Source organism: Pollicipes pollicipes, unplaced genomic scaffold (assembly GCF_011947565.3).
Source record: "Pollicipes pollicipes isolate AB1234 unplaced genomic scaffold, Ppol_2.1 Scaffold_3094;HRSCAF=3628_pilon_pilon_pilon, whole genome shotgun sequence".
NCBI lineage: Eukaryota > Metazoa > Arthropoda > Thecostraca > Pollicipedomorpha > Pollicipedidae > Pollicipes > Pollicipes pollicipes.
This window is the reverse complement of record NW_023596227.1, coordinates 157,745-178,313: the sequence shown is the minus strand read 5'-3', so window position 1 is coordinate 178,313 and position 20,569 is coordinate 157,745. Positions and strand designations below refer to the sequence as shown.

The following is a 20,569-nucleotide window of genomic DNA, read 5'->3' as shown; positions in this document are numbered from 1 at the left end:
CAGCAAACAATATATATATATATATATATATATATATATATGTATATATATGTGTATATATATATATATATGTGTGTATATATATGTATATATATATATTATATATATTATATATATATATATATATATATATATATATATTATAGAGGTATACAAGATGTGGTCGAACGGATTTTGTTGGAAGCAGTAAAACAAAATGTGGTCGGACTCTTAACGCGCTTGTACAAGTCTAAAGCAGGTGGCGGTATTCATCCCGCTTGTTTCACGGCCCCGGCCCGCCAGACGAACAAGTGACGTGATTTGCGGCCGGTCGATGCGCTCTTCGATAACAGTGGCGACGACTTTCAGCAGTGTGATGCCGTGATAGCGTGACCCGATCACGTCCTAGCATGGATCACACAGTGGTGTTACGCGCGGACGGGCGTGCGCTCAGAAGCGAATCACGTCGCGCCGGGGACCTTGGCGCTGTGGTGCGCTGCCAGCGGGCCGTGGTCGTCGCCGCAGCCCCGCCCTAGCGTGTCCTGCTTCTCAGGCGGAGGCGCAGTCCAAGGTCGACAAGAAGAGGGACAAGCTGGAACGCAAGATCCTGGACAGCCAGGAGCGCGCTTTCTGGGACGTGCACCGACCGGTGGTGAGTGGTGCAGGCCGGCCGGCCTCCAGGGGCCACAGCCACGCTAGGGGGTTACAGATCTTTCGTTTGGTAGCTGCGTGTGATGAAGTTCACTCATGCAAAAAGGTAAATACCCCAGTGTGGATTCAGAGGCAGTGTGCCTTTGCGATTGCGGCTCCGTAGACTGGTAACCCGAGTTCTGGCTTCAGTGTAGAGGAGGGCTTTAGATGCATAATGGGAACAGAGCTTTGAAGCAAAGCTAAGCTTGTCTTTATGCGTTCTACCGAATAATCGCAAGGAGCCTACCGTCAGGTGATGTATCGTGTCTCACTAATTGCCCCTTTGAAGAGACGCTGGCCAAGTCCTTAGGCGTCCCTGTCTCTGCAGCATGGACGGTCTCAAACTCACTGTTGTCTCTGTCAAAAATAGGCGCCACCTCCCGATGGTGCCTGCAAGTGATGACCACGGATTTTATTATGCCCGGTCCCTGGCCAGGTACAGAGCGTTCCCGGTTCACTACGGTATATTAATGACCGTCCCTAGGTCATCGCGGAAGCCGACCTTCCCCAGTCACTGTGGGCAACTGATCGACCCCTGATGGCTACAGAAACCGGTCGTCCTCAGTTCACTACGGAAACTGACAGACCTCAGTTCACTGCGGAAGCAGACCGTCCTAGTTCCCTGTGGGGGACTGACCGTCCTCAGCGCACCACGGACCACAGACTATCGGCGCATTTGTCACTGCCACCCACCGTCCCAGCCACGGCAGTCGCCGGAATTGGTCCGTCTGTCAGTGCCATGCGCCGCGCCTCGCCGCGCCTCGCTCACTGCGCTCGCGCCTCCGCCGGCAGCCCGGCTGCGTCAACACGACCGAGGTGGACATCAAGAAGGCGTGCCGGATGAACCGGCCGGTGCCGGGGCGGCCGGTGCCGGCCCAGTGCGGCCAGCTGCCGCCGGCGGCCGCCACAGCCGAGGGCGCCGCCGGCCTGCCCCCGGCCGAGCGGGCGGCGGCCCTGGCCGCCGACGCCGAGCGCATCCGCGTCAGCATCGACCGCTGCAGTCTGCGGGTCTCCAAGGTGGCCGAGACGTGAGTGGCCGCCGCCGCCGCCGCCGCCGCCGGGCGTCGCCACACGTGTTGACCGGCTCGCGTCGCGTGTAGTTGCGGCGCCAGGCTGGCGCAGGGGACGGCGAAGTGCGTGCAGCCGGTTGGACGGGCTGGAAAACGTCGGGTCGGGGCGGGCTCGGCCGGGCGGCCTCTGCCTGTGTTGTACCCGCCCGTGGTACTCCGTTCAGCAGGCGTCGGGGCGGCCAGCGGGCTGGCGCGAGGTAGACTGCTGACGGCTGCTGAATCGGGGCGGGCGGCGGACTGCCGGCAGCGCTGGGCATCAGGAGAGCGCACCGACGCTGGGTGGGGCGGGGCCGACGACGTGCCGACCGTGCTGCACACCGGACGTCGGCCGGGCACGCTCTAGGCGATGCAGGCATGCAGGCGTGCTGCGCCGCCCATGACACGCGTCTAGGTGTACGGGGCCACGCGAGTGCTAATTGAAAAGTTGATGATGGACGGGTAAGTGCCAGGCTGTTTGACTCGTGCTCTAGCTGTTTGCCCGTCTAGATGGTGGTGACACGGGAGTCTCAAAGCGTGGGCGTACATGCCGGTGACAAAAGACCTCAGGTGAAGGGGAGGGGGAGGGGTAATTCAGTTGGTAAAGTTTCTCCCGTAGTTGGGCGTCGAGTTGTGCGCGCGAACCAAGCTACCAGACTAGTGTTTCACTGCACCCGCGATAATCGACGGGCCATACTCTGCAGATTACAAGGCTAATGGCAATAACTGCTGCATGGGCTATATAACAAAACACAATAGCTGCACATAGAACTATTAGCTGCACATAACACCATTAACTGCGCATAGCACACAATGGCTGCAGCTGGACGATTTATCCAGGGCGTTTTCAAGATCCGTCACCCGGTAGGGGGAGGGGGAGGGGTACATGGCGTCTAAAATCATGGGGCTTCGGAGGAACCATGGACGTGGAAGCGTTTCAGATATTTTGCGTGGGTGTGGGTGAGTAGGAGGAAGGCAAGGTCAATTTTAAAGGCGATTTCTTCCATGCATCGTCGTACGGTTAATGTCGAACATTTTCAAGAACACTACGGGCATGACACCCCCCGCCTCCCATCCCTTCGTAATTCCATGGGGTAACCCATTATCTGGAAGCCAAGCTGTGAGAGCAAGAGAATCAGCGCTACCGCCAGTGATCTAACAAGGTCCCAGGGCCTTGCATACGACGCTAGGATCTTACGCACAGAGCCAAAACATTTCGGATGCCATCTATGTCTTCTATCGATGCTGATGATACGCTGCCACATTGCGCATCTTGTGGTGTGCAAATTTAGAACCGCGCGTTCGTTATTTGTTATTCCGCCGGCCCGGTCCGGGTCCGCTCTGCCTCCTCCACAGCTCGGCCGCTCCGACGGCATCGATTCCGCACCGGATGGCGCCCGCGGTGGCGGCCGCAAGCGCTCGCTGATCCGCGCCATGTCTGCTTCAGGTTCATCAGCTTTTACGAGCAGTATCTCGAGTACGATCCCATTCTGACGGTGCAGGAGCCGTCCAACCCGTGGCTCAGCGACAGCACGGAGCTCTGGGATCTGGAGAAGTCCGGGTGAGTGTCGCGAGCCGCCCCACCAGCGGCAAACGGCGCGCGCAGCGTATTCGTCACGCGACTGTGGTGTTCCGTTCGTCTGGAAACGGCGCGGCAGGCCGCTGGATAGCTGCTCGATCCGCGGCTTGCTTGGCTTGTGACGGTCTATCGGCTCCTTCAGCCTTGCGTACAGATCCGTTGTCTGACCATAACATGCGGCGGGACAGGGTCTCCGGCACTCCGCAGTCCTGGCCACCACCGGTGATCTCGGAGCTCGCTCCACCCTCTCCCCAGACAGGACAGTGGCGGGACAAGAGCCTCCGGCACTCAACAGTTCTGGTCACGACCTGTGATATCGAAGCTTGCTCCACCCCTCCCCAGCGCTTATTAACCGCAGCGCTGGTGCGCCACTATCCCTGCCACTGATATACCTGGCTGGTGCGCCACTAGCCCATGCCACTGGTATACCTGACTGGTGCGCCACTAGTCCCTGCCACTGGTATACCTGGCTGGTACGCCACTAGCCCCTGCACTGGTATACCTAGCTGGTACGCCACTAGCCCATGCCACTGATATCACTGGCGGCGCGTCTGCGGAGTCTGTGACAGCGGCCACCTCTCCGCAGCAAGGAGATCGCGCCCCGCCGGGTCAAACGCTGGGCGTTCAGCCTGCACGAGCTGCTGCGCGACCCGATTGGACGCGACCAGTTCGTTAGGTTCCTCGACAAGGAGTACAGTGGGCGAGAATCTCAGGTGAGCGGCAATGGCCAACGCTGACGCAGCACAGCGACTCGGGCTCACGCTATTGGCTGTTTTAGCTTAGTTGCCAATGCTTATTTGTATGTTGCGTAATGCTGGCACTGCCGTATCGTGTGCAATGCTCTCAGGGGCCTCATATGAAACCAAAAACTATCGCGAAACAACAGTGCGGTGAAACCAACGAAAAATGGCTAACAGAGGGGTCACTTATGAATGGGTGAGAGATACCGTAATTTCTCTCATTTTTAACAAAAAATATTCTTTCGGAGGCTACGGTTCTTTCCATGGAAACTAACGTCGCGGGCGCGCTCTTGGTTTGTGCTGCGATGGTACATTCCAACGGGCAGTTGATGTTCACCGACTGAATCTTCGCGCGATGTTTGATTTTCTCATTGTGCCCATACTCGCTGCGCCTGCGAAAATGCCGCACAAACAGCAACCACTGTGATATCAGTAAGTCACCTATCTCGACTGCGCGGGAAATAGTTGCAACCCGATACCCGAGGAAAGCTCCAAAGAGTCTGGTACGGCGACCGCTCCCTCTGCACGTGCGAGCCACCGCCAAAAGCCCGTGATCATTCAGCACGGGTCAGCACTTGACCTCGGTTCGTTCCGCCTACCCGGTGCATTCCCTGTGACACCTGCACCCAGCGCTCTTGGAAGGGCCGACTTCCGGCAACAGTAAACTGCATCCAACGCTCACGACGTGGGGCGATCAGGGACAGGCGCTAGAGCCTGCTGGGCTGACTTCACGGCGAGTAGGTGGTGGCGTGTTGGTGTTTGTGCCGCTGCAGGTGCGGCCGGGGGCGTTTTGACAGGTGGGCCTGAACTGGGAGGGTGTGGCGACGAGAGCCGACCGGTATCGATCGCTCGTGTGCGTGCTCATGGCGAGTCGGCGACTCATCCGTTTGCCTGTAGGCCGGTAGGTGGGTTGACTTAAACCGGGGACAAATGTCGCACCGTGAGGAAGCTATGTCTGTGCTCGGGAGCCAGTTGGACCAGGCCATTGCTTTTTGTGGCCGATGAATGAGACGCCCGTAAATTGTCGGGCTGCCAAAGCTGTCATGGGCGCTGGGCACGTGACCCCGTCGGACTCGGACTCCCGACGTCCGGAACCGTCAGTCGGGGACACGTTCTTTGCCGCCGTCTGCAGCTCTCTGCCCACGGGCTGCTTGTTGGCCGCGCCCGAGGTCGCCCATCGATTTGCCTTCAGTCTGATGAGCAAGCGCCGGCTACGAAGCGGTGAGGAAGTGTCGCCTGACAGATCTGCGGCATGCGAACGTCTTTCCGTCGTTCCAGCCGCGCCGGCGGCCCCGCCCCCGCCCCCGCCGAGTTCCAGCCTCACGTGGGACGCCGTCGCGACGCGCTACTGGCCGCCGTCATGCGACGTCCTCTGCGCGGCAGGTTCTTTCTGGCGCTGCAGGAGCTGAAGACGCTGCCACAGCGTGCCGTGGCGGCGCGCGTGCAGGAGATCTGGAGCGAGTTCCTCGCGCCGGACGCCAGCGTGCCCGTGAACATCGACTCCAGGTCGCTGGACGTCACCAAACGCAACATGGAGCAGCCCGACCGCTGGACATTTGATGCGGCTGGGGTCAGTGACGGCCGACGGCGGCGCACCGAGGCGGGCCGCCGCGTCGCGTCCTCAGGCCGCGGAGTGGACGGGGCCGCTCGGACGCTAGGAGTGGTGGAGTGTTTAGATGCGTCCTGAACAGAAGACCCCGCAAGTGTGTGCTGGACCTGCCGACTTTGGTCTGGTCGCTTTGCTGGCCAAAAATGACGCATTTGGCGTCTCGTGGCTCGCATTGCTGGTTTGAGCTATCGAGCCTGACCTCAAGCATGAACGAGTTGGCTATATGTGTACATTAGCTGTAAAGATTTGCCGTGAAAATGAAGTGATTCAGTTTTCGCTCCTATACAGTTCAAACCCCCCGACTCTGTAATTTCGGCACAACGTCCCATGGCTCCTGGTAGGCATCTGACAAAATTGCGTCTATTGGTAATTTTCTATTGCTAATAATATATTGCTTCTCAACCAGATCGGTTAGCAATTTTGCAAAAAAGGGCCTGTGCGTCTGATAGAAAATGTGTACCCTCCGTAAAGCTCCTAGCCAATCTTACAACAATACAAAATTTTGAAATTGTCGGGATATCACCCAATTTCAAAGGGAATTGTGATGCACCAATTTGTAACTTAACAGCTCCATGCATCGTTCGATTTAATATACAACCTCTACAAATAAAATGAAATGGATATGAGACGAGTAAAAATGTATACCAACCTTTCTCTAATCGTAATAATAGACTATTGACAACATCTCGCCTTGGCCATAAGCTGTGGAACGACATAATTATTTCATATTTTCCAAGAATAACCGATATCTGCTGCAACAAAAAACATCGTTAAGAACATCATCCACAAGCACTTTTTAAATACATATTAACGTAACCAACATATTTGAAGATATTGCGATTCTTTGACCTGCACGTATGTAACTCACTTCATATTTAGCCTCCTTCATGCTCCACAATCACGTTCTGAATATAGTTATATTCATGCACTTGTACCCAAATTTACGGCGCTGGCTCCTGGAGCTCTCCCAGCAACAAGCTTCGCTTAGCTGGGTGGACTTCGCGGATATCCAGCTCAAGACCCAGCACGAAAATGGCAGTTAATTGTCCTGACTTGTGTAACCGTACAACTTTTACTAACATTGTGAATGAGTGGTTGTATCTATTGGCTGGGTCTAACGGACTGTCACCAGCTGACTTTTGCTAATGACTACTTTAAGCTTTCTCATGTATGATTTGTCCTTGCCTATTGCATAACACAATGTCTACCGGGTCTGCATCACCTCTCCGCCTGCTTCTTTATGTTTGTTTCCTCTTCCTAGCTGGGAATGCCGCGACTTGATTCTATGTTTTCTGGTGTTAACGTACGATTTATTGCGTCGCTGGGATAGAGGGAGAGGCACTTCTGGTTACCTGTTCTTCTTCGGTGGCGGTATAGAAAAAAAAACGTTGTAAAAGGGCTGATCGTACAGACGCCCAACAGTGTCAGACTACTGCTAGGCTTCATAAATCTCTGTAACCAGGATCGCATCCACTGGGAGAGGAGTGCGAACCCCCCCCCCCCCCCCCCACACACACTTCAGATGTGTTGACCCTGGAGATCTTCGGAGCTGGACGGAGCCCTGTTTGCCACCCCATATGACGTCATCCGACCCTTACGCCCGCAGGCCCATCTCTACCAACTGATGAAGTCGGACAGTTACTCGCGTTACCTTAGATCGGAAATGTACAAAGAGTACATGGCAGGTACCAAAAAGAAGGTAAGGAGGTTCGGAAACATGCGCCTCAGAGAAGTCGCCTCCACAGACATCTGCAAAATGGGCATTCCCCACTGGCGCTTGTATATGTGAAGAACTGGATGCTTGTTGATTTTAGCCATACCGCGCAAAAGGCCGCTGTACGAATGCCCGTAATCTATGCTAGACTCAACAAAGACAAACGCAGTACACTTCTTGGAAACGATTGCAACAGTGGCCGACTTTCAGCGAATGAATTAGCTAACATGTCTAGCTGGTGTCTCGTGGTTTGTACAAAATTAGATGCAAGCACGCTTCAGCGAATGTGATGCACACACGGCAGGTGGAGAAGCGCTTTTTAGAGCGCGTGAATAAGTTACACGATCTATACCCATGCTACTGACATCCGCTTGTAATTGAGCTGTTTGTACAGAGGCAGTGATAACCACCGTATTCATGTAAGACCATGGTGGAGTAATTGCGTTCCCTTCGATCCACGCCATATCGCTCCGTATTCAGCTGCTATATTCCTCCTCACAGTTATGCACATTTAATACTGATTTGTCGCACTGAAACTAAGTTGAACCACTGACGCTTGTCGGTTTAGTGACGACTGAGAAATTCATTTTTAATAGGGTACTGCCCTTCTCCATCCAGCGTTGAGAAGGTCTGCTCACCACCTGGTGTCAATGCCGCAGATTTCGGTCCGAGGGATTCGCTCCATTGTCTCATTCACAACGAAGAAAGAGTCGTCATGATCGCGGCTGCGGCTGGTCTACCACAGGTGAGATACGGCTGATGCGGCTGCGTCGGCTCCCAAGGGCGCTCGCAGCCGCAGGCGCCCGTCTTGGTAGATCAGCATTAGATACTTTATTTTCTTCCGCTGCTGGTTTCCAGCCTTATATTGCGGCAACTGTTCGATGCCAGCTTTGCCAACAGCATTACTGTCGAGAGCTGGCTCTGCATAGATCCCGGTTCTGCTGCAGTGCTGAGCCTGGTCCAGCCCGTCATGTCCTAGGCTGTCAGTGATACTGTGCGTCGCCACTGCCTCTGGGTAGTCCTGCTCGCGCCGCTGGGACTGAGTAGCCTTGGATCCCGCCACTGGCTCTGGGTTGCCGCGTGTCCCAACACTCACTGCGTACTTTGTGTCCCACTGCTGTGTCCATGTGGTTCTGAACCAAATCACTGTTTACGCTGTCATGCATCTGTAAACTTGTGCAAGTCCGCTAGTGAGTGGCTATTTTATGCCAATGCTGCGGAATAAAGCCAACCTTGACAAGGGGCACTGGTGCGAGCACAGACACATCACCGATTAAAGAACAGGAAAGACACAAACTTGAAATCCGATGGAACACGGCCTTACTCGTAAGCGTGATGTTAATGCAGTGCTGCAGTCCAATGTCGACGGTCGTGGGTGATCCCGTATCTGAGCACGATCTGAGGGTAGCATGCACCTCGCCGGTTTGTATGACCATGCATTCTTCTCCACCACCGCCCACGTGTAGCCCTGTATGTGTCCTTCACTACTGGTTGTGTGTATTCCTGAAGCCCACCAAGCCCAATGCCACACAGACACATCATCATCATGTGTCTGTGTGGTATTGTGTTTCACCACGGTCCATGTGCAGTCAGTCCTGTATTTTCATCTTTCTCTGTGCGGTCCTGTGCTCCAGCACGCTCCACGTGCAGTCAGTCCTGTATTTAATCCTATCTCTGTGCAGCCCTGTGCTCCACCACGGTTCCTGTGTAGTCCGTCCTGTATTTCATCCTGTCTCTGTGTGGTATTTCATCCTGTCTCTGTGCGGTCCTGTGCTCCGCTACGGTCCCTGTGTAGTCAGTCCTGTATTTCATCCTGTTTCTGTGCGGTCCTGTGCTCCGCTACGGTCCATGTGCAGTCAGTCCTGTATTCATACTGTCTCTGTGCGGTCCCGTGCTCCGCTACGGTCCCTGTGTAGTCAGTCCTGTATTTCATCCTGTCTCTGTGCGGTCCTGTGTTCCACCACAGTCCATGTGCAGTCAGACCTGCATTTCATCCTGTCTTTGTGCGGTCCTGTGTTCCAACACGGTCCATGTGCAGTCAGTCCTGTATTTCATACTGTCTCTGTGCGGTCCCGTGCTCCGCTACGGTCCCTGCGTGGTCAGTCAGTCCTGTATCGCACCAGCCTCTGATAAGCTGAGCCGCACCGCCACCGCCAGCCCTCCCCCCCCCCCCCCCCCCAGCCGTCGGCCCCGCGGCCAGCACTCTCTCGTGCCTCCCTCGCCTTTGTGTGGTAATGGGATGTCCGGCCTATCAAGGCCATTTCCCGGGACGCCGCGGCGACGCATCCGGATAGTATCCCGGCCGACCGCGGGCATTGTCACGCGCCTGTCCGCGGCACACACACAGCGGGCGGCGACGACCGCCGACACGATTCCCCGCTCTGTCGGCAGTCCGCCGGGCGGCGCGGCCATCTGCGTCCGCGCCGCCGCCGCCGCCGCACAGGGGTGCTGCACATTTGGGACCAGTGGGAGTGGACCGCGGCCTCCGCACCGGGCCGCCGCGTCTGGACGACAGAGGGCCCGCCGTGGCGAGGCCCGCCGCACTTGCGGACAGTGTCGGCACGCCGGCCGAGGGACAGCGCGCCGGCCGAGGGACAGCGCGCGTCCGGGCGGCGGGACGCTCCGGGCTGTGTCGGGACGGCGGCGGCGCGGCCCCGGCCGCCGGAAGAGGGGCGCGCCGCCGACAGTGCGAGTCTTGGGACCACGCCAGCGCTGTGGGCCAGCGAAGCCAGCGGAGCCCGAACCAGTCAGCAGTGCCGGCCGCCATTTTTAGAGCATATTTTTGGATAGGGTTGACGAATGTTTGTTTCGGGAGCCCGGAGCTCTCCTCGGCTCCTCTCCCTTGTTCGTTTGCGCCGTGATTGTAGGCGTTCTGAGGTTAGATCTGTGAGTCAGTCTTCAGCGGTGTTGTGAGGAGGTTGCCGCATTCTTGTACTGTCGAGTAGAGCGCAGTGAACCCACGAGCTTCACTGGCCGGCGCCGCTCTGTGCTGTGGTACATGCGACGGATCTGAAACCCGACGGCAACGGTGTCTGCGATCACGGAGGAGAGCCGTGCATCTTGTGTACTGCCCGCGGCGGCGGCGGCCGCCGCCACCAACCGCCGCGCATCCTATCGGGCTCGGCCTGCGCCCGCTTGTGACCTCGAGCCGGCGGCCGGCCGCCCCGCCTCCCGATCCTGTGTTTGTGCCCGCCGGCCGCACTGCCGGCCCGCACCAGTGGCCGGCGCGGCCAGCGGCCTCTGTCACCAACTAGTAGGTACAAATGCTGATCAATACCCGGCCGCCGCGACAGACCCGCGCCGGGCTACTGTTCCCCGTTATGCTCCGGCCTGTTCCCTGGCCATCTTTGCCCCCCCCCCCCCACCCCTCCTCTTTCCCGCCATCCCCGTGAAGAGTCACAAGGTCACTGACCAAAGTCGAGGTGAGCAAGTTCTCATGGTGTCGACTGTTTTTGTCTCATGATTGTTGACGTTGCCGTAAATAAATAAATCGACGTCGTTTTGCGAGCTGGAGCAGTTTGGGGACGTTGCATCATCCCTGAGTCTGTGCTCACGACCCACAAGCCCGCCTCATTTCGGCAGCGACGAAAACGACTCAGTCTCGCAGCGATTCTATTGCACCACTTGCTCGCTACACCGCGCCATAAACATTTAGTGATTATGCCACTGCAGATAGCACAATGCAAACACGCAGCCGGAGGGCGGTTGGTTAATTGCTTTTCCACGGGCGATCGGCTTGCAATGGAAGCCTGGCCTATCGCCGAGCGACGACTCTTACCAACGCCACGCCCCTGATGGGGGGGGGGGGGGGTCTGTGGGGCTCGCCGCCTCCCTTCGCGCCGTTCACACTCACAGAGCGGCGGCCGCAAGCCTGGTGACTCCACCCCAGCACCAGACCACGGACGCCGGCGCGACCCCGGGTCACCGTCCGGCGGCGAGAGCTGAGCCGCCGACCCCGCACCGGTCAGCGGCCGAGCGCGCGCGCGCGCCGGCGGCCAGTCCCTCCGGAGCCGTCGTCAGGAGGGCGGCGCTCGGTCACGCCTGTCAATAGCAGCGCCCGGCACCGGTCCCCCGGCAGCGCGGCGCGGCCGCCGCCGGCCGCAGCGGTCGGCAGGCCTGCCGATACTGCTGGACAGCCGGCGCGCGGCCGCCCGTCCAGAACCCGCCGACACGCGGACGGCGCGGGACAGTCCGGCCGCCGGGCGGTGTCCGGCCGCGCCGCTGTCGCCCTGTCCGCCCCCGACGGCCGACGGAGCTACTGCCAGCCGGCACATCGATGTCAGGAAAGAGCAGACTATCGCGGCCGGCCAAGGGCACGCGTCACGACGGACCGGCCGCCCGAGAAGTGCGGCGGGTAAATACCGGGCGCTGGCCCAGACGGTGGCGGCACAACGTTGCAGCGTCGCTCCGGCGCGCGGCTGGCGCCCGCGCCGCGGCGCGCCACCTGTGTCAGCGGCGCCTGGCGCGAGACGAATCGACCCCGCCCGGGGACCCGCCACAAGCACAGGCGCACGGGGCGTCGGGCATCCGGGCGAACGCACCTGAGAGGTCGGCAGCCTCTGGCGGCGGAAGACATAAGGCCGGCGCCGCGTGGGCAGTTATGGCGGCACGGCGCGTAGGCGAGGCAGACGGCGACTAGTCCTATCACGGAGCCCGCGCAGGCGGGGGCGGGAGGGCGCTTCGCAGAGCGGCACCTACAGACCGCCAGGGTCGCACAGAGCTGGGCGGGAGACACAACCACCTAACGGGGCAGCGACACCGCCACCGACATCTGACGGCCAGGAGCTGAACTAAGAAAAACAGTTCGTTGACAGAACAGCTTTCCACCCATACATCACACCAAGGTTCATAGACGGCATACCCAGAAGCGTTACAAAAGCCAGCGATGTCTAAAAAAGATGCAGAAAAAGAACACAACCCGCCCAGATTGTCCACACTGCTGTCTGCTGGAGATTCCCGCACGTAAACATTGCACAGTACTCAAGCGTTAAGTACGTAATATCACATTGTGTTAGAGAGAGAGAGACCTGGGTGGCTCTAAGGGATACAGGGGGCGCTAGCGCACAAGGCGGAGCAGGGCACGACCAACCGCGTCCGCCAGCGCCCGGCGGCCTCCAGAGGGCCTCCCTCGCGTGCCACGAGATTCAGCACTAGCACGCGCTTTGGTTACATCGGCGGACAACAAAGGCACACACTGAAGAAGGCCAAAACAACAGATCGAGAAGACAGGGCGACTTGCTGCGCCCGCGACTGCACCATAAACCTTGTGTTGTCAACCTGCAGATCTCATGATTAAGTTGATATACGCACTGCACCTTCGCAGCACTCAGAAAAAGTGACGGCCTACGACAGTACACATATAATAGTCGCAAAACACAAGCGTAGCAAAACAAACGTGCCCTGTGGTCCTGCGTTCTCAGCAAGCCACTAATAGGCAGGCGCCATCTGTCGGAACGCGCCAAGGTTGAAGTTCCCGAGTCCCACGCTTTGTGGCGCTAGTCGAACCCTTTACCGGGTCATATTTCGCTGTCGTTTGTCATCCAACGTCTGCAGGTATTCCCTGTAACACGAAAATGCGGCATTACAGACCCACGCAACCAACGCGGCCGGCGTGTCTTTGAAGACGACTTTCCCGTCACCGCTTATATGTGTGCTGCAGCCGGGGCGCACCGACCGGCGGCGGAGGCTGCAGGAACATTACGTCACGCCTCTCTCCCCACCCAACCCCTTGCCTCCCCTCACTCCTATATAACATGAATGCAGGCAGCGTCATCATGTCAGCGGCCGTCCCTCCCAATACAGCGGCCGGCCGGCCGGCCGCTCGCTCGCCGCCGGCGTTACTCACAGCTCCATGGTGTGTACCGTGCTGCCCGGACAGACCGTCTCCACGCGCACGTGGCACTGCTTGTGCACCTTGACCTGGCAGCCGCGGCACTCGTACGCCTGCTTCCCCAGCCAGCGTGGTAGCGACTTCTCGCAGACCGAACAGAGGGCGCTGACGGCGAGGCAGCGGAGGGGGAGGTCAACGCCTTGGTCGCCGGGCACCATCAGCGGGCCGCGGCAGGCGACGGTCACCGACTCAGAGCCACACGTGGGACACGGGGACACACGAGCGGCAGGCGACGGTCACCGACTCAGAGTCACACGAGGGGCACAGGGGCGCACGAGCGGCAGGCGACGGTCGCCGGCTCAGAGGCACACGCGGAACACGAGGGCACACGAGCGGCAGGCGACGGTCGCCGGCTCAGAGGCGCACGCGGAGCACGGCGGCACACGAGCGGCAGGCGACAGTCGCCGGCTCAGAGGCACACGAGCGGCAGGTGACGGTCGCCGACTCAGAGGCAAACGCGGGACACGGCGGCACACGAGCGGCAGGTGACGGTCGCCGGCTCAGAGGCACACGAGCGGCAGGTGACGGTCGCCGACTCAGAGGCACACGCGGGACACGGCGGCACACGAGCGGCAGGTGACGGTCGCCGGCTCAGAGGCACACGAGCGGCAGGTGACGGTCGCCGACTCAGAGGCACACGCGGGACACGGCGGCACACGAGCGGTAGACGACGGTCACTGGCTCAGAGGCACACGAGCGGCAGGCGACGGTCACCGGCTCAGAGGCACACGAGCGGCAGGTGACGGTCGCCGACTCAGAGGCACACGCGGGACACGGCGGCACACGAGCGGCAGGTGACGGTCGCCGATTCAGAGGCACACGCGGGACACGGCGGCACACGAGCGGCAGGCGACGGTCATCTGCTCAGAGGCACACGTGGGACACGGGGACACACGAGCGGCAGGCGACGGTCACCGGCTCAGAGACACACGCGGGACGCGGGGGCACACGAGCGGCAGGCGACGGTCGCCGGCTCAGAGGCACACGCGGAGCACGGAGGCCAAGAGCGACAGGCGACGGTCACCGGCTCAGAGACAAACGCGGAACACGGGGGCACACGAGCGGCAGGCGACAGTCACCGGCTCAGAGACACATGCGGAGCACAGGGGCGCACGAGCGGCAGGCGATGGTCACCGGCTCAGAGACACATGCGGAGCACAGGGGCGCACGAGCGGCAGGCGACGGTCACCGGCTCAGAGACACATGCGGAGCACGGGGGCACACGAGCGGCAGGCGACGGTCGCCGGCTCAGAGGCACACGAGAGGCAGGCGACGGTCACCGGCTCAGAGACACATGCGGAGCACGGGGGCACACGAGCGGCACGGCCGCAGGCGGATAACGCGCACAACAAGAGCGTCGCTCAGGCCAACACCCCAGCGGGAGCGTCATCGGAGCAGAGCACAGCAGGGAGACCCTCACCTGGGCAGATGCTTCGCCACGAACACGTGCTCGTTGTAAATGTGCAGCTTGGAGCCCTTCTTCCTCCACTTGGACCTCTTGGCCATGTTGTTGGGTACTAAGTAGTGTCTACGGAGAGAGCGGAAGACGACGACTTAACGGCTGTTTGAACGGCAGTGCGCCAACAGAACTGAACAACCCGCTATTATGCTGCAGAGTTCAAGTCCATATTTATTCATAGCTTAACTCAGGCCCCACGTTCAGTACACAATGGCGCAGCGAGTTTCACACGCACGTCACACGAGTCCTGCTGCGCACATCCAGATGCAGCCCGCCCGTATACCGCTTGTGCCAGTTGGTACGGCTCGAGCACACCTGGCCAACTGCCGGCGGCGGCGGCGGCGGCGGGCTTACTTGAGTATGCCGTTCTCCGTGGTCTCCAGCACCAGGGTGGACTCGTCGTTGATGTAGGTGCGGTTGGAGGCGTTGCTGATTCCGGACATGTCGCTGAGGCTGCTGTCGTCGGGCGCGCCGGGCCGGCCGGCGCCTACCGACACAGGAGTGCCGTCAGCGAGCCCTCCGCGGCCGGCCCGCCGCCGGCCCAGCGCGCCGGCACGGGCCGCCCGGCCGTCGGCCCGCGCCGGCGAGGCGAGGCTGGGGAGGTCTGTCCATCCCGCACCCCCCGCCCCCGGGAGCACTGGCGGTCCACACGTTGGCGTGTTAGTGATGTGCACAAGCGAGGCATGGCAGACAAAGCTTGGCAGTGCGGATCGGTGTGCGGTGAGAGCGCCGCGGACTGGCACGAACCCCAGCAAAACGCCGGCATTTGGTACACACAGGAACAACATGAGCCCTTCATTGCACAGCAAAAGGGATTTATCCCAACAGACAATTGAACAAATAACTGGCTCAATAGTTAACATAACGTTCTGCGTTGCACTGAGCTGCCGCTGATGAATGGCCAGGTACCGTCTAATCATTGCACGGCAGCTGTCTGAGCCGCTCATTCAACCTCTTGAAGTTTCGCTACTGCCTTTATGTTCTAGCTATTCCTAAATTATAAAATTGCATTGCTGTCTAAGGCTATCGTCTACTTTTGAGCCAAATATTACCGCTACTGCGCAATTTTGCATCGCAAAATTACATGACCAACACAATTGTACGATGAATATAACCATTCATTTGACCCCTAAATATTATCGTCTACAGCCTGCGAAAGAAGCTCCTCAGCTACAGCAGCGCGCTGCCCGCAACGCAGGTGTGCACAAGCTGCCCGCCCACTGCCCAGTGCCCTGGGCTGCCCAACCGACGACAGGCATGGGCCGGGCCAGCGGAGAGTACCATCAAACGGAGCGACAAGTTGCGCCACGTCCAGATGACACTTTGCCAGGGAATCTGCCGGAAACAGGCCAATTTGACCTAAGACTTCGAAGCGCAAGTTATTACTAACAGGAAAACTCGCTGATATCATAGAGTAGAGACGGTGCGTCTATACCATGGGAGTAAGTTGTCCACCAGTGCACCACTAAAAGGGCGTAAGCTGTCCACCAGTGCACCCCAAAAGGGCGTAAGTACACCACTAAAAGGGCGTAAGTTGTCCATCGCTTTCGGACGCTGGCCACGGCCTGCACGGCGACTCACAGGAGACGGGCAGCGGCCGCCTGAAGGGATCGACTGCGCCGGCAGACACGTCCGCGGCGCCGCCCTCTTGAAACAGCACCAAACGCGCGGTCACACGGGGTGAGCGGGTCACGCGAGCGGCAGGCCACCAGTGTCAGCAGGTCACCGTTGCAAGCAGGCAGCGGGCAGGCCAGTGGTTAGAGCCGCAAGAGGCGATTCACACGGGCGCGGGCGCGAGACCCGCCCTCGGCCACGAGGGAGGGCAGGGTTAGAGGCGGCCCAACACGCTGGCGGTGCTGAAGGCTCAGGGCGTGAGTGCCGGCGGCGGCCCATACGCGCCAATCACAGACAGCCGGCCGGCCGGCCGGCAGCCGCTCGAGCGTCTCTCTGCCCAGGGCACACACACAGGGGCGGGCTGCGGGCGCGTGCAGACGGAGCACGCGTAGCCATCAATCCCAGCTGGGAACGATCGGCAACGTCGCCACACCGTTCAGCGCCAACACGTCACGTTGTGAGTTCGTATCAGCACTGATTTTCAAACATATCAGTGCTGATTCGCAAGCATATCAGTACTGATTTGCAAGCATGTCAGTACTGTTTTGCAAGCAAATCAGTACTGATTTGCAAGCAAGCAAAACTAAACCCGATCACACCCGTTAACGAGAACATGTATCTGCGTGGGTCCCCAGGCACAATCCGAACTCAGGCACGCTTGTAAATACTGCAGATACGATCACGCTGATGCGAGTAATAGCATGACCACGTTAGGTCCGACCCAGCGATAACCCTGCCAACAGCTCTGATGCCACGTTCGAAGCATGCGATTTTGTTGGTTTCTTTCGGTTTTGCACACACAAAACCAGCTGTCTGGGGATGTGAGACCGAGCAACGCGTGACACGGAGATGTAGCGTCCCGTGGGGCAGGTGTGACACTGACAGGCGCGTGGCACGGTGAAGGTAGTGTCCCGTGGGACAGGGGTGAGACTGATCGGCGCGTGACACGGTGAGGTAGCGTCCCGTGGGGCAGGTGTGACACTGACCGGCGCGTGGCTCGGTGAAGGTAGTGTCCCGTGGGACAGGGGTGAGACTGACCGGCGCGTGGCTCGGTGAAGGTAGTGTCCCGTGGGGCAGGTGTGACACTGACCGGCGCGTGGCTCGGTGAAGGTAGTGTCCCGTGGGACAGGGGTGAGACTGACCGGCGCGTGACACGGTGAGATAACGTCCCGTGGGGCAGGTGTGACACTGACCGGCGCGTGGCACGGTGAAGATAGTGTCCCGTGGGGCAGGTGACACTGACCGGCGCGTGGCTCGGTGAAGGTAGTGTCCCGTGGGACAGGGGTGAGACTGATCGGCGCGTGGCACGGTGAGATAACGTCCCGTGGGGCAGGTGTGACACTGACCGGCGCGTGGCTCGGTGAAGGTAGTGTCCCGTGGGGCAGGGGTGAGACTGATCGGCGCGTGGCACGGTGAGGTAGCGTCCCGTGGGGCAGGTGTGACACTGACAGGCGCGTGGCACGGTGAAGATAGTGTCCCGTGGGGCAGGTGTGACACTGACAGGCACGTGGCACGGTGAAGGTAGTGTCCCGTGGGACAGGGGTGAGACTGATCGGCGCGTGGCACGGTGAGGTAGCGTCCCGTGGGGCAGGTGTGACACTGACCGGCGCGTGGCACGGTGAGGTAGCGTCCCGTGGGGCAGGTGTGACACTGACAGGCACGTGGCACGGTGAAGGTAGTGTCCCGTGGGACAGGGGTGAGACTGATCGGCGCGTGGCACGGTGAGGTAGCGTCCCGTGGGGCAGGTGTGACACTGACCGGCGCGTGGCTCGGTGAAGGTAGTGTCCCGTGGGACAGGGGTGAGACTGACCGGCGCGTGACACGGTGAGATAACGTCCCGTGGGGCAGGTGTGACACTGACCGGCGCGTGGCACGGTGAAGATAGTGTCCCGTGGGGCAGGTGTGACACTGACAGGCGCGTGGCACGGTGAAGGTAGTGTCCCGTGGGACAGGGGTGAGACTGATCGGCGCGTGGCACGGTGAGGTAGCGTCCCGTGGGGCAGGTGTGACACTGACAGGCGCGTGGCACGGTGAAGATAGTGTCCCGTGGGGCAGGTGACACTGACCGGCGCGTGGCTCGGTGAAGGTAGTGTCCCGTGGGACAGGGGTGAGACTGATCGGCGCGTGGCACGGTGAGATAACGTCCCGTGGGGCAGGTGTGACACTGACCGGCGCGTGGCTCGGTGAAGGTAGTGTCCCGTGGGACAGGGGCGAGACTGACAGGCGCGTGACACGGTGAGATAACGTCCCGTGGGACAGGCGTGACACTGGCCGGCGCGTGACACGGTGAGATAACGTCCCGTGGGACAGGTGTGACACTGACCGGCGCGTGGCACGGTGAAGATAGTGTCCCGTGGGGCAGGTGTGACACTGACCGGCGCGTGACACGGTGAGATAACGTCCCGTGGGACAGGCGTGACACTGACCGGCGCGTGGCACGGTGAAGATAGTGTCCCGTGGGGCAGGTGTGACACTGACCGGCGCGTGACACGGTAAGGTGGTGCCTCCGGCCGAGGCTGGCGCTGGGGCAGGCGTGACACTGACCGGCGCGTGGCACGGTGAGGTAGTGCCTCCGGTCGAGGCTGGCGCTGCGGCCGGGGTCGTCCTCCCAGTCGTCCCGGCCCTGTCCCGGCTCGCTCGACTTGCTGCGCGACTTGCTGCCGCTCAGCCGCTTGCGCAACGACCCGAAGAAGGAGCGCTTCTTGGCCCGCTTGCGGCCGCGGCTCGACTCGTCCCCTGCGAGCGGACACAGCGTGCTGTGACGTCACAGAACAGGAGGCTGCCGGGTCAGTGCCAGGCTCGTCCCGTGCAGGCAGACGCGGCGTACTGTGACGTCACGGACGGGAGGCTGCCGGGTCAGTGCCAGGCTCGTCCCGTGCAGGCAGACGCGGCGTACTATGACGTCACGGGACGGGAGACCGCCGGGTTAGTGCCAAGCTCGTGCCGTGCTGGCAGACGCGCCGTGGCACAACGGGACGGGGATCCCTGGACAGCTCCGGCCGCAGGCAACTGCCCGGGCGGTCTGTGTTGAGACTGACTGGAACAGCGTACGCGACCTCCCAAGCAGACATAGCCTGGATCCAGACGATGGATCCCGGATCCCATAGGGTTCTATGTCTGGGATGCTCAGATCGAATCCTGGTGTTTTTGTTTACTCCAGGCACCTGTCTGCCCCAAGATCATGCCCCGCAGGGGTGCGCTACCCGGTGGCACGGATATTTCAACAAGGTTTATCGGCCGACTCTCCAAGAGCCTCACCGCAGCGCCGTTAGTCAAAGGTGGGTTTTGGCGGTTCCGCCGCGTGGCAGATAAGTCAGAGTTTGAGAGACAGCGCTTCATAAGCACACCTGCAGACCGCACTGCGATGTGACACGCTGCGGCGAGCCTTCCCTCGCAGGAGCACAGCCAAGAGGAGATCAAGACCGCAGTCGCGCAGTTTCAGACACGAACAAACACACTGCAACACATGTGGAGCGACCCCACCGCTGCCGCGGCAAGACCGCAGCACCCGGACACGCAAACACGCGACACTGGCCGGCTGGCCAGCGACGGAACACGTGACGCCTGTCGTACCGGACGACGGGGAGTGGCCGCTTCTGCCTGCCTCCTGCACGTCTGAGCCTGCCTCCGACGTCTGAATGGAGTCGTCCAAGTTGTCCTGCAACGACACGGACGTGGGTCATCATACGCCAGGATCGCTCAGGGAGGGGCGCGCAGATGGTTACAGCGGATGCAATCGCCGGTAACACGGGACGCGGGAGTATGTGATGAGCCATTGACCCACCCGCGGTGGTAAGTGGGTTAGGAAGAGGCCGCTACACACGTAAGTATGAGGGCAACGAGGAGCAAGCGCCCCATGGCGATTCCTCGCTCGGGCAGTGCCGTGCGAGACATCAGTGGCTAACAATTGGTCACAACTGATTGACGTCATACATCAATTCCACGGCATTTTCTATTATTCTAGTTTAGTACTATTTCGTTGTAACGCCCAGACTGCGATTTTGTGCACAAGTCTTCGCCGAAGAATTAAGGATTCCAAGCACGTCGTCTCAGTCAACGCAATATCAACGCATAAGGAATGCGTCACACACGGGACATTTTAGCAGCAAACAACGCAATAACGTTTCGAGAAAAACAACACCGCAACTGAATGTCCACAGTCATGCGACGCACACTGCTACGTAGGGTGAGCTGCGTTCATACGTTCGAAAGTCAGCTACGACCTTCGCACCATCGACCACCGATGCAT

At 59.8% G+C, this 20,569-nt stretch overlaps 1 protein-coding gene and 1 pseudogene across 1 annotated transcript in view; one reads left to right on the top strand and one right to left on the bottom strand.

The window, feature by feature from the left end:
* Positions 1 to 10,649, top strand: part of LOC119090854 (regulator of G-protein signaling 7-like) — a 30,355-nt pseudogene extending 19,706 nt beyond the window's left edge.
* A 1,331-nt stretch (positions 10,650 to 11,980) lies between these two features.
* LOC119090853 (uncharacterized) overlaps positions 11,981 to 20,569 on the bottom strand; it is a 45,570-nt gene continuing 36,981 nt past the window's right edge. Inside the window, 6 exon segments of the mRNA XM_037213594.1 lie at positions 11,981 to 12,917; positions 13,203 to 13,352; positions 14,668 to 14,775; positions 15,061 to 15,193; positions 18,865 to 19,056; positions 19,894 to 19,978. Coding sequence (XP_037069489.1) covers positions 12,866 to 12,917; positions 13,203 to 13,352; positions 14,668 to 14,775; positions 15,061 to 15,193; positions 18,865 to 19,056; positions 19,894 to 19,978 — 720 coding nt within the window. The 3' untranslated portion in view covers positions 11,981 to 12,865.